This window comes from Pristiophorus japonicus, chromosome 3 (genome assembly GCF_044704955.1).
Source record: "Pristiophorus japonicus isolate sPriJap1 chromosome 3, sPriJap1.hap1, whole genome shotgun sequence".
In the NCBI taxonomy this organism is placed as follows: Eukaryota; Metazoa; Chordata; class Chondrichthyes; family Pristiophoridae; genus Pristiophorus; species Pristiophorus japonicus.
Genome location: NC_091979.1, coordinates 270,836,732 through 270,859,624, shown reverse-complemented (window position 1 = coordinate 270,859,624; position 22,893 = coordinate 270,836,732). Strand labels below are relative to the sequence as shown.

The 22,893-nt window shown below is 44.2% G+C and overlaps 1 protein-coding gene across 1 annotated transcript in view; it reads right to left on the bottom strand.

Moving 5' to 3' along the window:
• Positions 1-22,893, bottom strand: part of adam9b (ADAM metallopeptidase domain 9b) — a 146,927-nt gene that overhangs the window by 22,677 nt on the left and 101,357 nt on the right. Inside the window, exons 8-18 of the mRNA XM_070873997.1 lie at positions 22,664-22,729; positions 22,494-22,565; positions 20,803-20,972; positions 18,260-18,344; positions 14,267-14,400; positions 12,199-12,370; positions 8,979-9,068; positions 4,934-5,129; positions 2,986-3,091; positions 2,713-2,887; positions 970-1,050 (exon numbers count right to left, since the gene is read on the bottom strand). Coding sequence (XP_070730098.1) covers positions 970-1,050; positions 2,713-2,887; positions 2,986-3,091; positions 4,934-5,129; positions 8,979-9,068; positions 12,199-12,370; positions 14,267-14,400; positions 18,260-18,344; positions 20,803-20,972; positions 22,494-22,565; positions 22,664-22,729 — 1,347 coding nt within the window. The remainder of the gene's footprint in view (positions 1-969; positions 1,051-2,712; positions 2,888-2,985; positions 3,092-4,933; positions 5,130-8,978; positions 9,069-12,198; positions 12,371-14,266; positions 14,401-18,259; positions 18,345-20,802; positions 20,973-22,493; positions 22,566-22,663; positions 22,730-22,893) is intronic.

Genomic DNA, 22,893 nt, shown 5'->3' with positions numbered 1-22,893 from the left:
TCCTTCCCCTCCCTCCCCTACGCGGCAACAAACGGCGGTTTCCTTCGAACGATGGCTGAAGTACTTTCACACAGATAGGAAGATGGTTTATTTAATCTTTTCTTTGCTTATAAATGTTTATTCAGGTTGGATTTATTTGTATAATATTTGTAGAAGTATAAATAAGGATTGATTGTAGAATTTAATGAGTTCCCTGCCCCCCACCTCGTTCTGGACGCCTAATTTGTAACCTGCGCCTGATTTTTTAATGTGTAGAACAGGTTTTTTCAGTTCTACAAAAATCTTCACTTGCCCCATTCTACTTTAGTTTGGAGTACGTTTTCACTGTGGAAACTTTGAAATCAGGCGTCAGTGGCCGGACACGCCCCCTTTTGAAGAAAAAATTCTGTTTAAAGTAGAACTGTTCTACCCGACTAGAACTGCAGAAAAAAAAAATGTGGAGAATTGCGATTTCTAAGATAGTCCGTTCTCCACCAGTTGCTCCTAAAAATCAGGCGCAAATCATGTGGAAACTTGGGCCCTACATCTTGATCTTCTGAGCCATTATCATTGCTCACTACTGCACTGATCTCATCCTTTATTAACAGAGCTACCCCACCTCCTTTTCTTTTCTGCCTATCCTTCTGAATTGTCAAATACCCCTGAATATTCAGTTCCCTGCCTTGGTCACCTTGCAACCACATCTCTGCAATGGTTATCAGATCATACCCATTTATTTCTATTTGTGCCATCAACTCATCTGTCTAGTTACGAATATCCAAAAGAAAATATCTTGTACTACGATATAGCCTTGATAAAATACAAATAAATAAAACAATTTTGTTTTTGTGTGAAAATAAATCAATTCCAATTTTTGTTTAATGTTAATTTTGCAATACAAAACTCACTACGCCCTCATAACAAAGATAAAGCATCAAGTAAACAGCCATGTAATGTTCACACTATGAATAGGAAAAGAATAATTCTTACTCCGTGGTTATTGCATTTCTCTTTGACATCACAATCATATCCCAGTTGGCTAGCATCCACACATTCAAAATCTATGCAGACCTAAAAAAAATACAGGTAATAAATTAGAATGAATAAAACATAACAGATTAACATAGTTAATTTTTCATTCTTACACTACTTTTTAGAATATCATGTACCACTTGTGTAGGAATAGGTCATTGAATATATCGGTGGGGAGGGATAGCTATTAGAAGGATACTGTAAGTGTTCCCAACAGCCACTTAAAGAAATATAATAAAGTGAAATATCTTCGGGGGGTCTGGTCACGGTCCCAGTCTGAAGCATCAGGTGGTCCCGCATGTGTGCTGTTGGGTTAGCCAGTATGCCTGGTATACCTGTCTCGACTATACGCTGGGTTTCAGAGAGGGCCAAGGGCACAGGGATTTTATGTTTGGAGTTCCCATGCCCCTTAAATTGATGGCCTTGTTTTGAATTTGTGGAGCCTCTGCCTCCCAACAGGCCATCCTGTAAACATTTATGCTTCGCCAGGACCTTTGCAGGCTAGTGGCTAATGGTTGGCATATCTTAGCAATGGTAACGTAGCTCTGTAGGCAAGTGGTAAACTATGAATAATGAGAATTCAAAACTGCAATTTAAAAAAAGACTGAAGAATTGAAACTGGGAGGCATGAATTTCAAGAAGGTAATTAAAAAAAAAATGACATTAATTTCAAACATTTAAGTATTCAACACTGATAGAAATGACAACAGTTTGTTTACAGTGGGGGGGGGGACCTTTGACCTCTGCCCAAAATGGGCACAAAGTCAGTGGAGTACCCATGCCACCTGTCCAAAGCTGGCATTGAGAGGCACAAACCATTTTTCATACAGGCCTCATTTAAATGCCGCTGGCAAACTGCAGGTGCCAAATGGGTGCCCTGCTGAAGGTCACCGGTTGTGGGAGAGCAGGAAATTGGCTGTCTGCCGCAATGAGCTTGCCAGCAGGTCGGACCTGGGGGTCGGGGGGCAAGTAATCCAGCGGCAGGAGGGAGGGCCTTTCATGGGCGGGCAGTGGGCTGGAGTTTCTTTGTGGGTCACTTTTGAGTGTCCTCCAGCGGTCTTTTTAAGTATTGGTGGTTAGGCTCCACCTGGTACAAATGGCATGTACATTCTATACACTTGTACCTGAAAATTGCTCAGGGCTCTGCAACTGGCCTAGGACACCGATTTGCATATCTAAGCAAAATTCTGCTGGACCAAATCAAATTGCGGTTCGCCAACAGCTATGAACAACCCGAAGAGGACACCACCAACTTTGACCTTCCAACACACACACACACGTGGCAACTGACATCATAGTTGACCACGAAACCGAACTCATCATCCCCAGCAGTCCAGCAAGGCCGGCTGCCCAACAGCCCAGTGAAGAACTGACCAACTCATCCACACCAGCGTTTGTACCGAGACGATCGACAAGGGAGCGCAAAACCCCTGATCGTCTCACCTTGTAAATAAGTGTACTGTTGACTTCACGAGGGAGTGATGTTATGTATTTAACCCTTTGTAACTTGCATTACACCTGACCACCAGAGGGCCCACCCATTGGAGTCCCAAGAGATCCCAGCATCCCTTGGGAGCACAGTATATAAGCAGGTCACCCACGAGGTACCTGCACTCTGGAACCTAATAAAGGAGCTAAGGTCACACTTGCTCATTATACACAGTACTCAGTCTTACCATTTATTGTGAGCATAACAGTTACCTTGTTATTGCCGCAGCCAGTGCCCGTATTCACATAAGAGGGATCAGTGACATCTGTACCCACGTGGAAGTCAGCATTCACACATTCAACACCATTATTAAACGAAGTGCTTGTATCAACACCAAAAGGTTTCTCTGTCACATTTATGCATTGAATTTTACCACAGCCAGAATTTCTGAAAGGGGGAAGATTACAAGACAACTTCTCAGGTTTCAAAAAAAATGTCAGATTGATATCCTTTTGCATTTAGTTGTTTTATATACAATAATATACCTTAGACGACATTTTATGAATTTCCCTCCTTGGAATCCACAGTTCCCGAACCTGTCCCCTTGTCGGTTTGCAAATTGAAAACACTCATCTGGTGCACGCTTTGAAGCTGTTAATATATCACAGGGACAATGTTATTAGTCTTTGGAATAATGCTTTCTTCAATCCAATAACTGTGTGCAAATCTCACAGTTAGTATTTTGTTAGCATCAAAATGATTGAGACATTGGAGATGTGAACTATGGTTATATGTTTCACATTAACAGTGGCGAGTTAAAGCAGCAGATGGAAATCCAATCCCGCTGCACAACTAATTCCTCAAACGGGTCTGTGAGATTTTTTTATTTGTCCTTGTGATTTGAGCGATGCTGTCACATTTACTGCACCTAGATAGTTAGTGTTGGTCCTTTTCCATGGGAGGAATTTCAGCACAAGACTTTTAATTATAAATACATTTTTATTTTGACATAAAGACTCAGAGGACGAAATAGCCCCATGCTCCAAACAGGGATGATAACCTTCCGGGGCCGGGACTTTTAGCGCCCAGCACGGAAGTCCCACCCCTGACGCAGAAGTCCCGCCCTCAATGCGGAATTGCCTTTACTGCGCCTAAACAGAAGCGGAACGCAATCTACCGTGCTCCACTTTGAAACATAGAAACATAGAAAATAGGTGCAGGAGTAGGCCATTCGGCCCTTCGAGCCTGCACTGCCATTCAATGAGTTCATGGCTGAACATGCAACTTCAGTACCCCATTCCTGCTTTCTCGCCACACCCCTTAATCCCCCGAGTAGTAAGGACTACATCTAACTCCTTTTTGAATATATTTAGTGAATTGGCCTCAACAACTTTCTGTGGTAGAGAATTCCACAGGTTCACCACTCTCTGGGTGAAGAAGTTTCTCCTCATCTCGGTCCTAAATGGCTTACCCCTTATACTTAGACTGTGACCCCTGGTTCTGGACTTCCCCAACATTGGGAACATTCTTCCTGCATCTAACCTGTCTAAACCCGTCAGAATTGTAAACGTTTCTATGAGATTCTCTCTCATTCTTCTGAACTCCAGTGGATACAAGCCCAGTTGATCCAGTCTTTCTTGATATGTCAATCCCGCCATCCCGGGAATCAGTCTGGTGAACCTTCGCTGCTCTCCCTCAATAGCAAGAATGTCCTTCCTCAAGTTAGCAAACCAAAACTGTACACAATACTCCAGGTGTGGCCTCACCAAGGCCCTGTACAACTGTAGTAACACCTCCCTGCCCCTGTACTCAAATCCCCTCGCTATGAAGGCCAACATTCCTTTAGGGATGGGTCCCGGGGCTCTACTGAGGTGAAATGTTCAGTGCTACGCAGATGACCCACGTAGTACTAACGCGCTTCAACATACCTCCTCTTCGATTAGAGGGGAGGGCCGCTGTGCACTCTGCATGGCATCTGGTGCCCAAGACAAAGTGCTAGACCATGCTAGGGTCACCATCGTCGAGTCGACCCAAGAGTCGGCTGACAAAGGAAGATGGCGGTCCGGGCCGCTAGCACCATCCACTTTAATCACCGCCCCGAGAGTGGATGGCTGCCAGCTTTGCGCCCCGTGTAGCAATTTCCCCCGCAGGGCGTGAAGGGTTCAGCGCAGGGTGGTGATGGGTTACCGTGCACGGCGATGATGTTATTGCCGGTTGCACGGTAGCCCAGGGCGCTAACTGCAGGGCGTGGCACTGCCAAGGCAGCATCTCCACCACCTCCCAGACAATTTCCCGGGAGGCGGTAGCGCCCCACTCCCCTGGTTGAAAATTGCCTTGCTGCCCCCCGGAGGCGCTAACAGGGCTATAAAAAGGGGCAATTTCACCCCTAATTATTTTTTAATAAGAATCTTCAATAAATTTGAAAAATCTTTATTCTAATTTGAAGCAAATGTATTTTCTGTGATCATTAGTAATTATAAATGTTATACTTACTAGAGCCAAATAGTTCCTGACATTGTTCGTCGTAGGTCTGACACACACCTTCATAGCAGTACGTCGTATTATTTGCACATGGATAACCATTTTGGATAAAGGCATCAGGCTGGCAGAAGGGTGAAGAGCCATTGCAGTACTCTGGGAGGTCACAGACATTTTCTACTCCTCTGCATAAAGTCATTGCAGAATGGAACTACATAGAATAATATCAGATCTGAGAATGAGTCAATGTTTATTGATGTTGATGTTTGTTCAGTAGTTTACAAAAATACACATTTTCATTCATGAGCTTTCAGCAAATTAATAGTGCTAAATAATTGAAGAAATGTAACAGACTATGTAAGTTTTTAAAGTAATATTAAAGCAACAAATGGCCAGAAAACAGGCCGATTCACATTTGTTTTTTTGGTATGGGAAAGAAACAATTTACCATCTTTTGTCACTTAGGCATGGATTTTCCAATATGATGTAAGTGAGATGTAGGTAAATAGGGTGGTGTGAGCAGAACATCTATCCAAACTGTAGGCAGGCCACATAGTTCGCATGCCAGACATGAGATTCCCAAAGCAAGCACTCTACTCGGAACTCCTTCACGGCAAATGAGCCAAAGATGGGCAGCGGAACTGTTACAGGGACACCCTCAAAGCCTCCCTGATAAAGTGCAACATCCCCACTGACACCTGGGAGTCCCTGGCCAAAGACCGTCCTAAGTGGAGGAAGTGCATCCAGGAGGGCACTGAGCACCTCGAGTCTCGACGTTGAGAGCATGCAAAAATCAAGCGCAGGCAGTGGAAAGAGCGTGCGGCAAACCAGTCCCACCCACTCCTTCCCTCAGCAACTATCTGTCCCACCTGTGACAGAGACTGTGGTTCTCATATTGGACTGTACAGCCACCTAAGAACTCATGTTAAGAGTGGAAGTAAGTCTTCCTCGATTCCGAGGGATTGCCTATGATGATGATGATGACGATGATGCACCGACCTCATGCAAATTTCCAGGCTCAGTGTCACTTACATAAACCGAGAAAGCTCTAGCATAGAAAATGCCTGTGATTGAGAGCTTGCCCATTGCTGGGTGGTAGGTCATGCGCTGCTACAGAATTTAAAGGCCTGCTGCAGCTTAAGAGGGCAGGCATCATGCAAGGCAGCACCCTTCGTTTTGCAATGCATGTCTGTAAGCAGCTCAGCATGTCACACAATGCCTCATTTCCCCAATGAAGATGGAACAGAGCAGGACGCACAGGCAAGTTGCCCAACAAGAATGGTAGGAGATGGCAATCAGCATGAAAGTCAGGAGCAACATACGATATACAAGCAGGCCGTGTAAGTAGAATTTTGATATCTTTACCAAATCAGCCTAGGTAAGCAAACCCATTATTTCAGTGTATTAAGCACCTATGACACTTAAAATTAAATACCTGTCGCATGGTTTTAAATTACTTTCAATGCTTGCCATAAATGCCAATTAATTATATGGTACACTTAGCAACACTAGCCTTCTTCTGGAAGTGTTCTCTCACTCATATCCTAACACGCATTCAGGGTAAAGTAATCATCATATCTAATGTAGCAACATGATGCACGGACATGTTATAACTCCCATTGTAGGCTGCATTCTGACACTTAGGTATCACTGTACAGCATCATGACAATTGCAACCTCTCATTTTTTTTCTACTCTGGTAGCAGCAAAATAACAAAAGAGGGAGAACATGTACTCTCTAACATTTGTACACGACCCTATACGAGGAGAAAACCCTACAAAATCTGGGGCGAGAAGCCATAGATTGGGCTGGAGATGGGAAAGAAACAGGCGCCAGCTCAGGGTTAGTGCTTACTATTTTCTACTGCTCTTTTTTTCTCATTTAAAAAAAATTCATACACAGGATGTGGGCATCACTGGCAAGGCCAGTATTTCCTGCCCAACCCTAATTTCATTCTTTCATTTACTCGCTGGCAACAAATCATATACTGAAGTACTTTGCCATCCTACTCCTTTTATTAGAAGCTATATGTGAAGGCTTCTTATAAGGAAACCATTGTAATTTCTCTTCCCCTTATCTAGGTGTGCCAGAGGAAGTGGAGTTAAGCTTCTCACTGGGCCCACAGAGAATACATCATCAGTCACTCTATCCCTCCCAAGCACCAGATATATCCACCTTGGAGGATTTAGAGTCTGAGGAATAGGGGAGGGCGGGGAACAGAACACAATAAGCAGGTGCAGCTGATGCTGTCCAAGGGGAACAGCCCAAGTCTCTCTGGGCTAAGGAGGCTCGGCATTTGGACCTCACAGGACTGCTTTTTAAAAAAGGATGCTTTCTGAGCATTGTGCAGTCTTGGGGAACTGTGCCAAGCAGTGTACTAGAGGTGGTAGCCCAGGTGGAGGCCTCCACTAGCCATCTGTGTGCGGCCTTATCAGAGGGCAGCTCCTGGCCATGAAACTAAAATCAGCAAGAGTCACCACAGTCAGCAGAAGATGCGAGAAAGCTGGCAAAATAATATAAATCAGAAAATATCTAAAATAAGAACATAAGAAATAGGAGCAGGAGCAGGCCATACATCCCCTTGAGTCTGCTCCACCATTCAATAAGATCATGGCTGATCTCCTACATCAATTTCACTTTCCCGCCATATACCCACATCCCTTGACTACATTGTTTGAAATCAAAAGGAAGATATTCTTTCAGGAAAGTTGCCAAATTGTTGCTTTATATCACACTTATTATTATTTTATAAAGTGACTTGGCAAACACTTAATTTATTTGCCATTTAGTGAATAAACTTTTTGGCCTAGATTGTCCTCTGGGTAGCCACTCAGTTTTAGGTGGTGCTGAAGTAGTGTACCATGAAAAATTAGGGAGGCTGAATGCCGAATCCTTCCCCTGATTTTGGCCATTCCTCATTCCCATTAGTAGGGATATTGGCTGCTTGTTCTTTGACTGTCGTGTGGGGGGGCGGGGCGGGGGGGGGGGGGGGGGGGGGTTGGTAAGCTTCAGACATCAGCCTACTTCCCAGTCTTTCCCCCTCCCCCGCTCAGTACCGCTGGCCTACAGCAAGACTGGTACCAGGAAAGCAGCACAGAGACATTACTGGCTGGTTGAACGAAAAATCTTTAGAAGGACAGGATTCTTTGGGCTACCTCTCCTTCTCATATGCCCTCCAACTCCTGGCAGGTCTCCATAAGAACTCATTCAGAGCAATCAAAATCTTTACGAGGCTTCTGGCAGCTGAACATTTCCAGTGTTGCAGCGAGTGCTCTGCTGCATCACCACAGGAATTTCCTCCCTGGATTCTTGACCCCCTCTGCAGAGCAGAGATACCGCTGGGAATGGCTATGCATGAGATTGACCCCAACCCCAAAGCACAGCCTTGACCCACCAATACCAATCCTGGAGGAAAATCCAATCTCTAAAGTCCCTGTTTCATTTTCTTTTTGCTAATGAGAAGCATCGCAAAGCCCAACAAAATGGAAGGCCAGGAAAACAGCCCAGCAGGTGGTGCAATCCTCTCAGAATTAAGAGCAAAGTCATGTATTGCTTTGAATTTCCCAAGAATAATAATGTTATAGACCCTTGCTACTGGGAATATATCCTTTTACTAACGCTACAACATAAAATTAAATTTTGAAAGCTTATGGTGAGAAGCAGAACGAGTGATGCAACAAGGGAAATAATTCAAAGCCTGATAGGTTAAATATCATGGGAAATGTAAAGAGGAAAAGCCACCAATGGTGGAAATCTGAAACAAAAAGAGAAAATGCTTCCTAGGACTAGTACTCAAAATGTCTTTCCTCTTTACAAGCGTTCATGAGCCTCCTATATTGGGAAATCGGTTTTTATTAAAGGAAGCGTGACTTTAATTGCATCGATGTGATTTCTCTGTGAACTTGTTGATAAATATATTGTGGCGGACGAGGGTTGTGTCAGTGAGAAGAATCTGGTCAGTGCTTTATCCTCAATGTCCATCCATCAAAATATCAAAACATATTTTTCTATAGTAACTTTACAAATCTGAGCCTGCTACCTTTACAGCAGATCTACTTACTCTGCAGTTCTTACAGCATGTCCCATGTGCGCATTGTGAGCCTGATGTTAGCGTACAAGTGGCTGCATTACAGCACGGATTAGTACATTTCTAGTGAAAATAAAAGTGAAAGATAATAACATAAAATAAACAGATTGATTTATAGAGTACCTAAACATTGAACTAGTTGTAAATCCCATTTGTGTGTTTGAGCTTAACAATGTTTTCTTTAATTCTATAATTGAGTCACCGCACAACTGTTAAATGTACCACAGTAGTGGAGAAACAAGCAAACACCACCAATCAGAGCATTCAATTGTAATTTAATCTAATAAAAATATCAGCAATTAAGGTACAAAAAAGATACAGGGCTAGAATTTCCTCACAACCCGCCAGTGCCCCATTGCCACCCAAAAGACTGCTAAGATTCCCAAGATTATTGCCGGCGAAAACTTCCCCCCCAAAAAAGAAAAAAATCCACCCAGCAAAAAAAATGGGCGTTGCACCCTGATCCTCGGCGAAAAAGTGGAATTTAGGGTCGATTGGGTGGTTCCTAAAGAAATTGGGCGATAAATAAAAAATCCACTAAAAATTTACCCCGAGGCTGCGGTTTGGGCCTAGGAGAAGAAAAACACTAAAAATATTTTTTTTATAAACAGACCATAAAAAATCATAAAAAACATTCTCAAGAACCTTTTAACCTAAATCACCACAACATAATTAAAAAATAATAAGTAAACAACCAATTACTAACCTTTTTTTGCAGAGCTACTCACCTACCGCCCAGCTCTGCTGATTCTCGTGGGTGCTTTTTTTCATACTTACTTACAGGTCACTGCTGAGCCAAATATCGCACCAGGGTGATCTGAGGATGGTGCATGCCAGCGGTCAGATCCCCAGCTGTACCTCAAAACCACCGGCGTAACTCAGCTGGGCAATTTCTCGCTGACCTGGTTATCGCCCACAATGGTCAATACTGCCCAGAAACCAGGTGGTAAGCCAATGCAATTTCTAGCCCCTATATTTAATTGCATGCTCTATTTGACTGAGCTAACAGTTTAATCTCTCTTGGATAATTTGGCAAGGTACTATCGCTCAATGTTATTTCTTGATGATTGGCCAATTCAGCTGTCAATCATCATTAGGTTCTGTCCACTATCTCATCAACATCAATAACCTGAATTTATATAGTGCCTTTAACAAAGAAAAATATCCTATGACACTTCACAGAAGCCACAAGGAAAAGAAGAACGACCAAAAGTTTGGTCAAAGAGATGGGTTTTAAGGATGAACTTAAAGGAGGAAAGGCAGATAGGAAGGTAGAGGGATTCAGGAAAGGCATTCCGTAGGCCATGGCAGCTTAAGCCACAGTTGCCTACACTGGGGCGAAGGGAGGAGAGAATTCACAAGAGGCTGGAGTCAGAGGAAGGGAGAGTTTGGAGGGAAGGGCTGGAAGAGGTTGCAGAGCGGAAGGGGGGGAGCCGGGGGGGGGGGGGGGGGTTGTTGGGGGATGAGACCATGGAGAGATTTAAGTACAACTTGAGGCGGTGGTGACTGGGAGCCAATGTAGGTCATTGAGGAAAAGGGTGAAGGATGAGGGGGGATGGATATGGGGTGATGGATGAGGGGTGATGGATGAGGGGTGATGGATATGGGGTGATGGATATGGGGTGATGGATATTGGGTGATGGATGAGGGGTGATGGATGAGGGGTGATGGAAGAGGGGTGATGGATGAGGGGTACAGGAGGGCATGTGAGCCAAAGAGTTTTCGAGGAGCTGAAGTTTTTTGAAAGGTCAAGAATGGGAGGCTGACCAGGCGAGCATTAGAAAATCAAAATGAGAAGAGTCTATATCTTCTCATGTAACATGGGATTGGGGGTAGTGTGCTGACGTGGATTGAGAACTGGTTGGCAGACAGGAAGCAAAGAGTAGGAGTAAATGGGTACTTTTCAGAATGGCAGGCAGTGACTAGTGGGGTACAGCAAGGTTCTGTGCTGGGGCCCCAGCTGTTTACATTGTACATTAATGATTTAGACGAGGGGATTAAATGTAGTATCTCCAAATTTGCGGATGACACTAAGTTGGGTGGCAGTGTGAGCTGCGAGGAGGATGTTATGAGGCTGCAGAGTGACTTGGATAGGTTAGGTGAGTGGGCAAATGCATGGCAGATGAAGTATAATGTGGATAAATGTGAGGTCATCCACTTTGGTGGTAAAAACAGAGAGACAGACTATTATCTGAATGGTGACAGATTAGGAAAAGGGGAAGTGCAACGAGACCTGGGTGTCATGGTACATCAGTCATTGAAGGTTGGCATGCAGGTACAGCAGGCGGTTAAGAAAGCAAATGGCATGTTGGCCTTCATAGCGAGGGGATTTGAGTACAGGGGCAGGGAGATGTTACTACAGTTGTACAGGGCCTTGGTGATGCCACACCTGGAGTATTGTGTACAGTTTTGGTCTCCTAAATTGAGGAAGGACATTCTTGCTATTGAAGGAGTGCAGCGAAGGTTCACCAGACTGATTCCCAGGATGGCGGGACTGACATATCAAGAAAGACTGGATCAACTGGGCTTGTATTCACTGGAGTTCAGAAGAATGAGAGGGGATCTCATAGAAACGTTTAAAATTCTGATGGCTTTAGACAGGTTAGATGCAGGAAGAATGTTCCCAATGTTGGGGAAGTCCAGAAACAGGGCTCACAGTCTAAGGATAAAGGGTAAGCCATTTAGGATCGAGATGAGGAGAAACTTCTTCATCCAGAGAGTGGTGAACCTGTGGAATTCTCTACCACAGAAAGTTGTGGAGGCCAATTCACTAAATATATTCAAAAAGGAGTTAGATTTAGTCCTTACTACTAGGGGGATGAAGGGGTACGGCGAGAAAGCAGGAATGGGGTACTGAAGTTGCATGTTCAGCCATGAACTCATTGAATGGCGGTGCAGGCTCGAAGGGCCGAATGGCCTACTCCTGCACCTATTTTCTATGTTTCTATGAAGTTGATAAACTAAGAGGGCCTAGAAATTCATCTTGGGCGGTGGCTCAAAACGAGTGGTATTGGATCGGCTGCTCGTTATACGCAGTGTCTGATATTCAGTTCCATTATAATGGAATATCAGGCGCTGCATATAATGGCTGGCCAATCCGATACCACCTGTTGTGCACCACCGCCCGAGACAAACTTCTAGGCCTAGGTTTCTAAAAGCAAATCAGAAAAAAAAATGAGATCTGATGTTTAACCTGTGATGTACCACAGTCACATTCCTCTCCTTCATCAACAATATTATTGCCACAGGAAGGCAGGGAAAACTCGTCTTCCGGGTTAGGTTCATTTTGAAGACATATTCCTCTTCCTCTCTCGATAAACTGTACAAAATCACTCTCACTGCAGTTACTGAAGTTCCTGGCACCGCTGTAATAAAGTGACATTTGTAATATGTATAAGTAATTCATTCCAACTTATTTTCACCCCTTTAATTGCTAAATTAATCTTGACCAAGCAATTAGTTTGAATGAGGTCATTCAAAACATTGATCACCATATTTCTTTAAAGGAGAGCTATAATTACTACTGCCGTTTTGTTTGTACGTTAAATTAATACTTCCTTACATCAGTTACGTGGAGAGACTAGAGAAACTAGGTTGGTTCTCCTTAGAGCAGAGAAGATTAAGGGAGATTTAATAGAGGTGTTCAAAATCACAAAAGGTTTTGAAAGAGTAAATAAGGGGAAACAGTTTCCAGTGGTAGGAGCTTCAGTAACTGGAGGACACAGATTTAAGGTAATTGGCAAAGAACCAGAGGCGAGATGAGGAGAAATTATTTTATGTAGTGAGTTGTTATGATCTGGAATGCACTGCCTGAAAGGGTGGTGGAAGCAGATTTAATAATAACTTACAAAGGGGAATCGGATAAATACTTGAACTGGAAACAATTGCAGCGGTATGGGAAAAAGACAGGGGAACGGAACTAATTAAATAGCTCTTTAAAAGAGCTGGCACAGGCATGATGGGCTGAATGGCCTCCTTCTGTGTTGTATCATTCTAATGATTCTATGATAAGAGATTTTAGTAACAGAAAAAGGTCATTCGGCTCTATAAAGCCTGCCACCTCTCACCATATCCCGCAATCCCTGTTCTCTCCAGAATCACTAATTGCATATTGAACCTATTTACAGGAAATGCTTCAATGGTTTCTTATGGTAATTGATTCCACATTTTTTCCCCTGACATCCTCAATTTTAATTTGTCCCTAGGATTCAAACCCTTCATCCTGGCAGATAATTTGGCTGGATCAATTTTGTCAATTCCCTCTAGAATCTTGAAAACTTCAAATTGATTAACTCAGTCACATCTTTTCCCCGAGAGAACAATTCCCACTTCTTTAAGCTTTCCTCATAAATTAAATTTGTGTTATATTCCTGACACCCATAGGGGGCAATATTGTCCTGCGCGCAATTCGAATTAAATGAAAATTTAGCGCCCGACGAGATGGGCAGCTAAATGTCCTGGAATTGAGGTCTTTGAAACAAAAACATTTGCAGGGTGTTATTGGAGACGTAATTCGCCTCCGCAGGGCGGTAGCGAGGCGATAGAGGGGCGGAAACGCGTTGCGCTGACGCATCACAACGTCCCTCCCCTTTTAAAGGGGAGGGCTACGGCAAACTCTGCAGCTGCTTTCCAGGCACTCACTAGGCCACCAGGGAGGGTTTCGGTCGATCCAGCGGCCCGGCACCCAAGAGGGGTTAGTGGGCTGCATGTTTGCGGGTCGGCTGAACCAGCGGCTGCCATTGCCAGGCCATTTGACAAGTCGGTCGATTAAAAAAAAGATGCCGGCCACGGCGCAAGGCCCTCTCCTTTAAGGGCGGACAGGGCACCCCAGCCACCACAGCTGTGCGACCCGCAAAGCTGTCGGTGGCATCGCCCCGCACCAACCTCGCTCCTGCGGCGCAATTTCCCCAGCGCGGCATAAAGGGGTCAATGTGGAGTGATAAGGGCTCAGCGCGCACGACGATGACGTCATCGCCACGTGCACGCCGCCCATGGCGAAAACTATGGGGTGCAAAGCGGTTTTCACCGCCGCCATCCTAGAGGCAATTCCGGCCAGGTCGCGTCCACCGCCTGCCCCCGGGCGAAAAGTCCTTATCGCCCCGTTAGCATCTCCGGGAAGTGCACATGAGCCTTTCGGAAAGGGGCAACTTTGGCTCCATAATCTTGAAATTCCATTTTAAACATTATAATGAAACTAGGGAAATAATTCTTTTTTTCACATCCACTGAAATAAATACCAAATAAGCCAGTTTTTTACTTACGTAACTGCACTGTACATGATGCAGGTGCGTGTTGGGCATTTACAGTGTCGGTTATCATCATGACTTATGCCCATATTATGTCCTAATTCATGAGCAAGAATTGTTGCAGCCGTTGGTACATTACTACTGGAAAACTTGTTGAAAAAAAGAGAAGGATTTGATTGCAGGATTTTCTTAGAGGGAAAGAATTCTTACAGCAACAATAACTTGCATTTGAATATCTCCTTTAACATAGTAAAACACCCAAGGTGCTCCACAGGAGCATTATCAAACAAAATTTGATACAGAGCCACATAAGGAGATATTAGGATAGATGACCAAAGCTTTTTTTTTAAAATAGTCCATCGGATGTGAGCATTTTTTTGCCCACCCCTAATTGCCCTCGAGAACGGGGTGATGAACCGCCTTCTTGAATCGCTCCCACAGTGCTGTTAGGAAGGGAGTTTCAGGATTTTGAACCAGCAACGATGAAGGAACACCGATATACTTCCAGGATGGTGTGTAACTTGGAGGAGAACTTGCAGGTAATTGTGCTCCCATGCGCTGCTGCCCTTATTCTTCTAGGTGGTAGAGGTCACGGGTTTGGGAGGTGCTGTCGAAGAAGCCTTGGTGCATCTTGTAGATGGTACACACTGCAGCCGCAGTGCACCGGTGGTGGAGGGAGTGAAGTATTTAAGGTGGTGGATGGGGTGCTGATCAAGCGGGCTGCTTTGTCCTGGATGGTGTTGAGCTTCTTGAGTGTTCTTGGAGTTGCACTCATCCAGGCAAGTGGAGAGTATTCCAACACACTCCTGACTTGTGCCTTGTAGAAAGTGGAAAAGCTTTGTGGAGTCAAGAGGTGAATACCCAGCCTCTGACCTGCTCTTGTAGCCACATTATTCATGTGGCTGGTCCAGTTAAGTTTCTGGTCAATGTTGACCCCAGGATGTTGATGGTAGGGGATTTGGCGATGGTAATGCCGCTGAATGTCAAGGGGCGGTGGTTAGACTCTCTGTTGTTGGAGATAGTCATTGCCTGACACTTGTATGGCACAAATGTTACTTGCCACTTATCAGCCCAAGTCTGAATGTTGTCCAGGTCTTGCTGCATGCAGGCATGGACTGCTTCATTATCTGGGGAGTTGCAAATCATCAGCTTAAAAAATCCCCACTTCTGACCTTATGATGGAGGGAAGGTCATTGATGAAGCAGCTGAAGATGGTTGGGCCTAGGACACTGCCCTGAGGTACTCCTGCAGCGATGTCCTGGGGCTGAGATAACTGACCTCCAACAACCACAACCATTTTCCTTTGTGCTAGATATGCCTCCAACCAGTGGAGAGTTTTTCTTCTGATTCCCATTGACTTCAGTTTTATTGGGCTCCTTGATACCACACTCAGTCAAGTGCTGCCTTGATGTCAAGGGCAAACACTCTCACCTCACCTCTGGAATTCAGCTCTTTTGTCCATGTCTGGACCAAGGCTCTAATGAAGTCTGGAGCTGAGTGGTCCTGGCAGAACCCAAACTCAGCATTGGTGAGCAGGTTATTGGTGAGTAAGTGCCACTGGATAGAACTGTCGACGACACCTTCCATCACTTTGCTGATGGTTGACAGTTGTCTGACTGGGCAGTAATTGGCCGGATTGGATTTGTCCTGCTTTTTGTGGACAGGATGTACCTGCGTAGTTTTCCATTTTGTCAGGTAGATAGATGCCAGTGTTGTTGCTGTACTGGAACAGCCTGGCTAGAGGCACGGCTAGTTCTAGATCTTGGTTGAAGAGGTAGTTTTTAAGGAGCATCTTAAAGGAGGAGAGAGAGGTACAGAGGCGGAGAGGTTTCGGGAGGGAATTCCAGAGCTTAGGGCCTAGGCAGCCGAAGAGACAGCCACCAATGATGGAGCAAATAAAATCGATGACACTCAAGATGCCAGAATTGGAGGAGCGCAGATATAGGTTGTCGGGCTGGAGGTGGTTACAGAGATAGGGAAGGGCAAAGCCATGGAGAGATTTGAAAGCAAGGATAAGAATTTACAAATCGAGACGTTGCCGGACTGGGAGCCAATCCAGTCGGACTGGGACTAGGTCAGCGAACACAGGGGACTTGGTACGAGTAACTTTTAAATGATCCAAAAAGACACAATACTTTATAACTAACCAGTGTTGATGGTCATTGGAATTCGTGCACTAGTTATGCAAATAGCCACCCTCTCATCATTTCATATTAAAAATCGTTTCTGATGAAAAGAACATTTCAGCACAACTGCATTGTAGTCATTACATCAGAATTGATAGTCGTTCCATATCAGAGTGTGGCCTTTTAATTGAGAAACCTATGCGAAGGGTCAAGGCACATAGTGCAAGACCTCATCAATGTTGAAAAAAACAGGAGGCAAGATAAGATAAATCAAAAGTGATTAGGTGATATCAAATTTTGGGTTTGAAAAGCCTGTAGATTATTGGAGGACTAATTCCATTGTTTTGTCGTCCTAGAAAAGAATGAATTAAGTGTAAGAAACAGTGAATCTTGGTGAATCTTGTTTCGATACTTAGCATTTAGAGAGAAGAAAAACCCATATATAGGGTGACATATTTGGAGCTTCAGAGTAACAAGTGAGGAATGATCATGCTAGCAATAAAATCAAATCCTGCAAATCCCCTGGGAGGACAGACGCACTAACGTCAGTGTTCTCGATCGGGCCAACATCCCCAGCATCGAAGCACTGACCACACTCGACCAACCACACTGACCGCATGCCGGACACAAGACGCCCGAAGCAAGCGCTCTACTCGGAACTCCTACACGGCAAGCGAGCCCCAGGTGGGGAAAGGAAATGCTTCAAGGACACCCTCAAAGCCTCCTTGATAAAGTGCAACATCCCCACTGACACCTGGGAATCCCTGGCTAAAGACTGCCCTAAGTGGAGGAAGAGCATCCGGGAGGGCGCTGAGCACCTCGAGTCTCGCCGCCGAGAGCATGCAGAAATCAAGCACAGGCAGCGGAAGGAGCGTGCAGCAAACCCACCCTTTCCTTCAACGACTGTCTGTCCCACCTGTGACAGAGACTATAATTCCCGTATTGGACTGTTCAGTCACCTGAGAACTCACTTTTGGAGTAGAAGCTTGTCTTCCTCAATTTCAAGGGACTGCCTATGATAAAGACAAGAAAGGTTGTGACGGTGAAATAGAGGATGAAGGCTAGCGATGAGAGAAGGATTGCCTGTTATACTACGAGTTTCTTCTTGTTCCAGTAGTGTGAGAAAGATGTTAGGAAAGTCTCCCCAGATATGGCAACGGTGCAATAGATGAAGATGGACTTAATTGTAAAGTCCTCAAAGTAAGAAGTGGTAGTTATTGGTTGGGCTTACAAACGACAGAGGAAACTTAGTTTTGAACTTGTTCTGTGCGCTATTAGTATTTATGAATGCTTAAAACTTTAGTACGAAATTCTTTTGTCTGCTATTTTGACAAAGTTACTAACCTACTTAAAATAAACATATTACAGGTTGAACCTCACTTATCCGGAACCTTTGAGACCTGGCCCTGTTCTGGATAAGGAATTTTTCCGGATGAAGGGTGGTCACGTTAAATTGGATGGTACAGGTATTGAGCAAGGGGATATCGGGGCAGGCTGGCTTGGGGTTGGGAGTGCGGCAGAGAGATCATTGGGGGTGGGGGGGGGGCGGTGGATCGCGGGGTCAAGCCAGCGATTGCGTGAGTCGGCAGCAAGGAAGGACTTCAACTTGTTCATGTCGGAGTTCTGCGCATGCGTCACCCAGTGGCCGGGAATGGTTCTGGATGAGGCGTGGTTCTGGATAAGGGAGTTCTGGATAAGCGAGGTTCAACCTGTAGCATCTTCACCAAACAGTTAATAATGTCGTTTTTTTTAGGCCCTGGGTCTTTGAAGAATTGAAAGGAACAAAATTATTGAAAAGGTTACATCTTCTGTTATTGATATACCTACAGTGACATTACATTTATTCAACAGCTGCCCTGAAGTAATAAAGCAGATCACTTACAACATTAATTCCACCTCCATGCCTGACAGAGCAGACTGTGCCTACAAAGGCCAGTCCTAGAATTCCAGAGAACTGAGATTTACCTCTGAAACAGAAAAGAAACAAGTGATGTCACTGTTAATGCACCCAGGCAAATTGGTTTTGTGACATCTGGCTCGACAGGTTATCTGATTGCTCAAAATTAAGAATGCATTTACGTTGGTTTTGTGAAAGGATAATAAAAACATATATTTGCAGTGTGACTAAGATACCTGAAGATATTAGGGTATTAGATATTAGAATTGGAGATGTGCCGGGACACAAATTTGAGGCATCACATCGGTTGCCTGTAATATGCTCCGCCTGATTTTCAGTTTATGTTAACTTCAGTTGAATTGAATTGAATAGCGGGCATGTTGTATAATGGCTGCCAACTACGATTCTGCCTATTTAACATCCCCACCCGTGTCCAATTTCACCCCCATTCTGTCAAGACCAAGTATTTTAATGTTATCTAAACCTGATAAGAACACATTGGGGTGGAAATTCGGTCACGCCTCTTTTGAGGCGGTAATGGCGGCGGAGCTGTAAATTTTGCGCCAGGAAATGGTTTGCGCCTCAAGCCGCAAAATTCATCAGCTAGACCCTGAATGTGGGGCGGAGCACTAAGGGACGCATTCCACACCCCTTTTAGGGCATTAGGCTGGCTGAGCAAGTGAAAATCCATTGCTAAAGAGCCGGCCTCGTTGAGGCTTCCCTGGGAAAAACAAATCGGCAAAAAAAAACACCAAAAACATTCGCAATACCTTATTGACGTCACATAAACACAAACTGCAAAAATAAAAAAATAACAAACAATCACACTTACCTCAGGTAGACATTCCCTCACTGCGGCTGGTACAGCTCGGACAGCCAGCTTTCCTGGGCGGTCCCACTAGGGCACGCTACGGGGCACTATGGATCGCACGCAAAATAAATTTTTAAATGATGTCGCGACCAGGGGCGTTGCACACCGGCTCGCCTCTCCCGGGTGGTACTGCTCCGTGTTCCCGCAAACTTGGCATCGAATGTCCCAGCAGGGCGCTGGAAGCTAACCGCCACCCGGAAATGTTTCCGCCGCCATTACCGCCCCTCTGGGGCGCAAACAGATGCGGCAACAGACCAAAAATCCAGCCCAATGTTTAGCATCACAAGTTGCTTAATTATACACCTCACGTCTGCTCTGATGGAGCACATGATCAATATCTGGTTTATTCTGAGTTAGCTGACTTTAAGCCAGGGTGCTGATAAGGGCACTAAAACTGGCCTCACGTTTCTCAAGCTAAGGAAAGGGGAACCAACCAGGTCACAGTCCAGTGACCCCCTGCTGAAAAGTGGATGATGCTGAGGACAGGATTGTGGTCAAATATGATGCCACCCATGTAGAATAACCAGGCAACACTCCTCTCTAGGTTCACATATAAAGAATGGCCATTCTTAGGATGAAGGAGCTACCAGACTGCAGAGAAAGGTACTTTAGCATTATCCAATGCCGCCAGGAGAGGAAGGGAAAATCTAAAAACAAATTATAGGTGTAAATTAGTTAAAATGTTGCTATATTCCCTTAAAGAAATAAACATTAAGTTTAAAGACAAATCAGCTGGGGCTGTCCAGGTGAAGACCCAACAAAATGTTGGTGGCCATACCAGGAGTGGGATTGGGACAGCATGTGGTGCACTTTCATTATAGGTCCATTGCTGCTGTGTTCCTGCTGAGTGGAGGCCATGAAAATCAGACAGCTCCAAGAATGTACCTAAACACCGACAACCATCACTCCCTGTTCATACAGGAGAGCTGATTGCACGACTTAAAGCTATTCTAACCTTTTTGTTGATATATTTGTTGGACTTGTATCAAAAATAATCAATGACTTCATAGTGGGTATATCCAGTTTTATAGTTTGCAACCTGACATTATCTGCAGCTTATCAAGATTGCAATGATCAAAATGCAAATTAAATATAAAAACAACTCTTAACACATGTCTGCAACCATTTGTGCTTACTTTGGACATCGTGTCACAGGGATTGGATGAATAACCATGTTTTAGACCAGAAAGCGGGAGAGAGAGCGAGAGTGAGAGAGAAAGGAAGCGTAAAAGCCACGAGAGTCCTTTCCAAAAAAAAATATTGAGAAACCCAGAAGGATCAACACCCATAGTGCAGAAGTTGAAGCAAGTTTAGAAACAGTAATTAAGTGATGCGAAGCTTTGGTTTTAAAATTCTGTAGATTGTAGAGTGAATGGAAGACCAAAGCGCACCATAGTTTTGAAGTCCTGACAAGATACAAATGTAACTTGTAAACGTAAAGATGTACTGTTGCCAATTCATGTTCATTTCTATCACACCAGGTAGTCATTTAGAAGTATACTTGACAGGTTGCTTCACATTATAGTTATAATATGCAACATTGAAGAAAACTTTAAAATGTGGATCACACACATATATTTATGTGCTTAAAGGGGTATCCACCAAAGTTATGACAACAAAGCAGCACCTGAGGAACTTCCCACACAAATAAACTTACAGAATCAGGTGTCCACTGTCATGTTTCTTCTCAGGGAGCAGGACTCGTTGACGCCACCGTACAAATTTACCCAAAACATCTCCAGCGTTTTTGGTGATATTAATCTGATTTTTATCTTTCCAGATCACAAGACCAGTTAGTGTGACACCGATATTCAGAGAGCTGTACATCTGAAAGGTGATGAAAAAGCCAGTTAATGTTTTCTATTGATACCAATTTTCTGTTTAAAGAAAAAATAATAAAAAGTACTGAAAGGATAGGGAAAGAATATTTTTAGTATTAAGTGCTTTCTCTACCCATATAATTAACTTACAAAATCTATAGGATCAATTTTAACCCTACTCGCCCGGTGGGAAAGGTGTGGGCGGGGGGTTAACATGGAGGCCAGACAGAAACGGCTGCATTCCCATAGCATTTACACATCCACCGACATTTTAACTCCTGGGTTCTCAGGAGCCTGGAGGCCGCTCACCACAGACAGGCAGGGGTCCCGTAAATATTGAGGGTCCAATGATTCCGTGGGCAATTTATCGCAGAGAGGTGTGAATTTCACGCAGTCTTCAAGTCGCCAGCAAAGCTGGTTGCAAGCAGCTTCAGAAGAGTCCCAGGTAAGTAAGTTTTACATTTTTTAAATTTCTGAGATGTTCTTTGTGGCCCAACAGGAGCAGGAATTCTCCTCCTGCCCCGAGAAGGTAACCATACTCCTACTCTGCCCCAGACATTCCCCAACCAATGCTGGCCGCAATCAGACCAGTCCCCCCACTCCCCCTACTCACTTACTTTACCGGGGACCGTGCTCTTTGCTTTCCTAACGGCGACTCGAAGCCACACGATTTCCCACTCCTGCCCGGTGGTGTCCATGGGTATCCATGTCATCTCCGTGAGCTTCCTGCAGGAGTCAGCTTTAGGAAATTCAAGACGGGGTGGGGTTCTCTGCCCGCTTTGGGCCTTACACCCCTGATTCCTACCCCGAGTTAATACTGGGGCTTATGTTTCTCCCAGTTAATAACTAGCATTTAATGAATCATTGTTACTTATGAGCATCACCATTTCAGGCCTCCGCTATGGCTGTCCAATGATGCTGATTAAAGGTACATCCCAGACCAGCTTCTTCACTTTTCTGAAAGCTGATTTTCCAATGGTCTGGGTGAACCAGAATAGTTAGTATCAGCTGGGTACTGTTGCTTTCGAGTTAGTACTAAATATTCCTAGCTCAAGGACCTGTATATTGGCATTCAGTCAATCTAAAGTACCCACTTTCAGTAAGTCAATAGAGATGCTCTGGAACACACAGGTGGGACCTGTTTTAAAGTACCTAATATATTTGATGAGGTGATGGATGGTGGGATGTGATGCATTCCACCAATACCACAGTAATCACTGCGATCATTAACTAGGTACCTCTAACCCAAATTATATCCTACTTGCTTCCTCTAGTCCATGCAACACCCAACCTAGTACCTCTACCACACCATAGCTGACCTGCCATCTATAAGCGCCATCATACATGGTGTGATACCACACCAGATTTGTTACCTCTAGTCCATGCCTCTAACCCCACCTGCCTCTAATCCACACTGTACCCAAACTATTGTCTCATAAAGGTTACAACTGTTATGTGAATCTTCAAAGGCAGGGATGTTACATCCAGATTAGATAACTGAATATTGACAACATAAATTCTTACGTACTCCATTTACCATATGAACCAGTTCAATCATTTGCTCCTGAATCACAGTTTCATTCCTGTTGTGCAAATTGTACTAGAAAACACAAAATATGACCAAAAGTAAGTTAACTTAGTGAAACTGATATCCTTTTGAATTTAATTTTGAACTAATTTAAATAAATGAATACTTACTTTGTCATTGTCAACAACCAAAACCAACTCCACATAATTGGTTCTTGGTAAAATAGCTCGCTTTTTCTAATGGTTAAACATGAAGATAGAATTAGATCACTTTTTACTGGAAATATCAGAGTATACTATTCTATTTGCATACTAGACGCAAGTTTCTTTTACATGTAGCTTTCGGTTTGCAGAATATGTATCTTATTTTCTGACTACAATATCAGAACATATATAAAAAT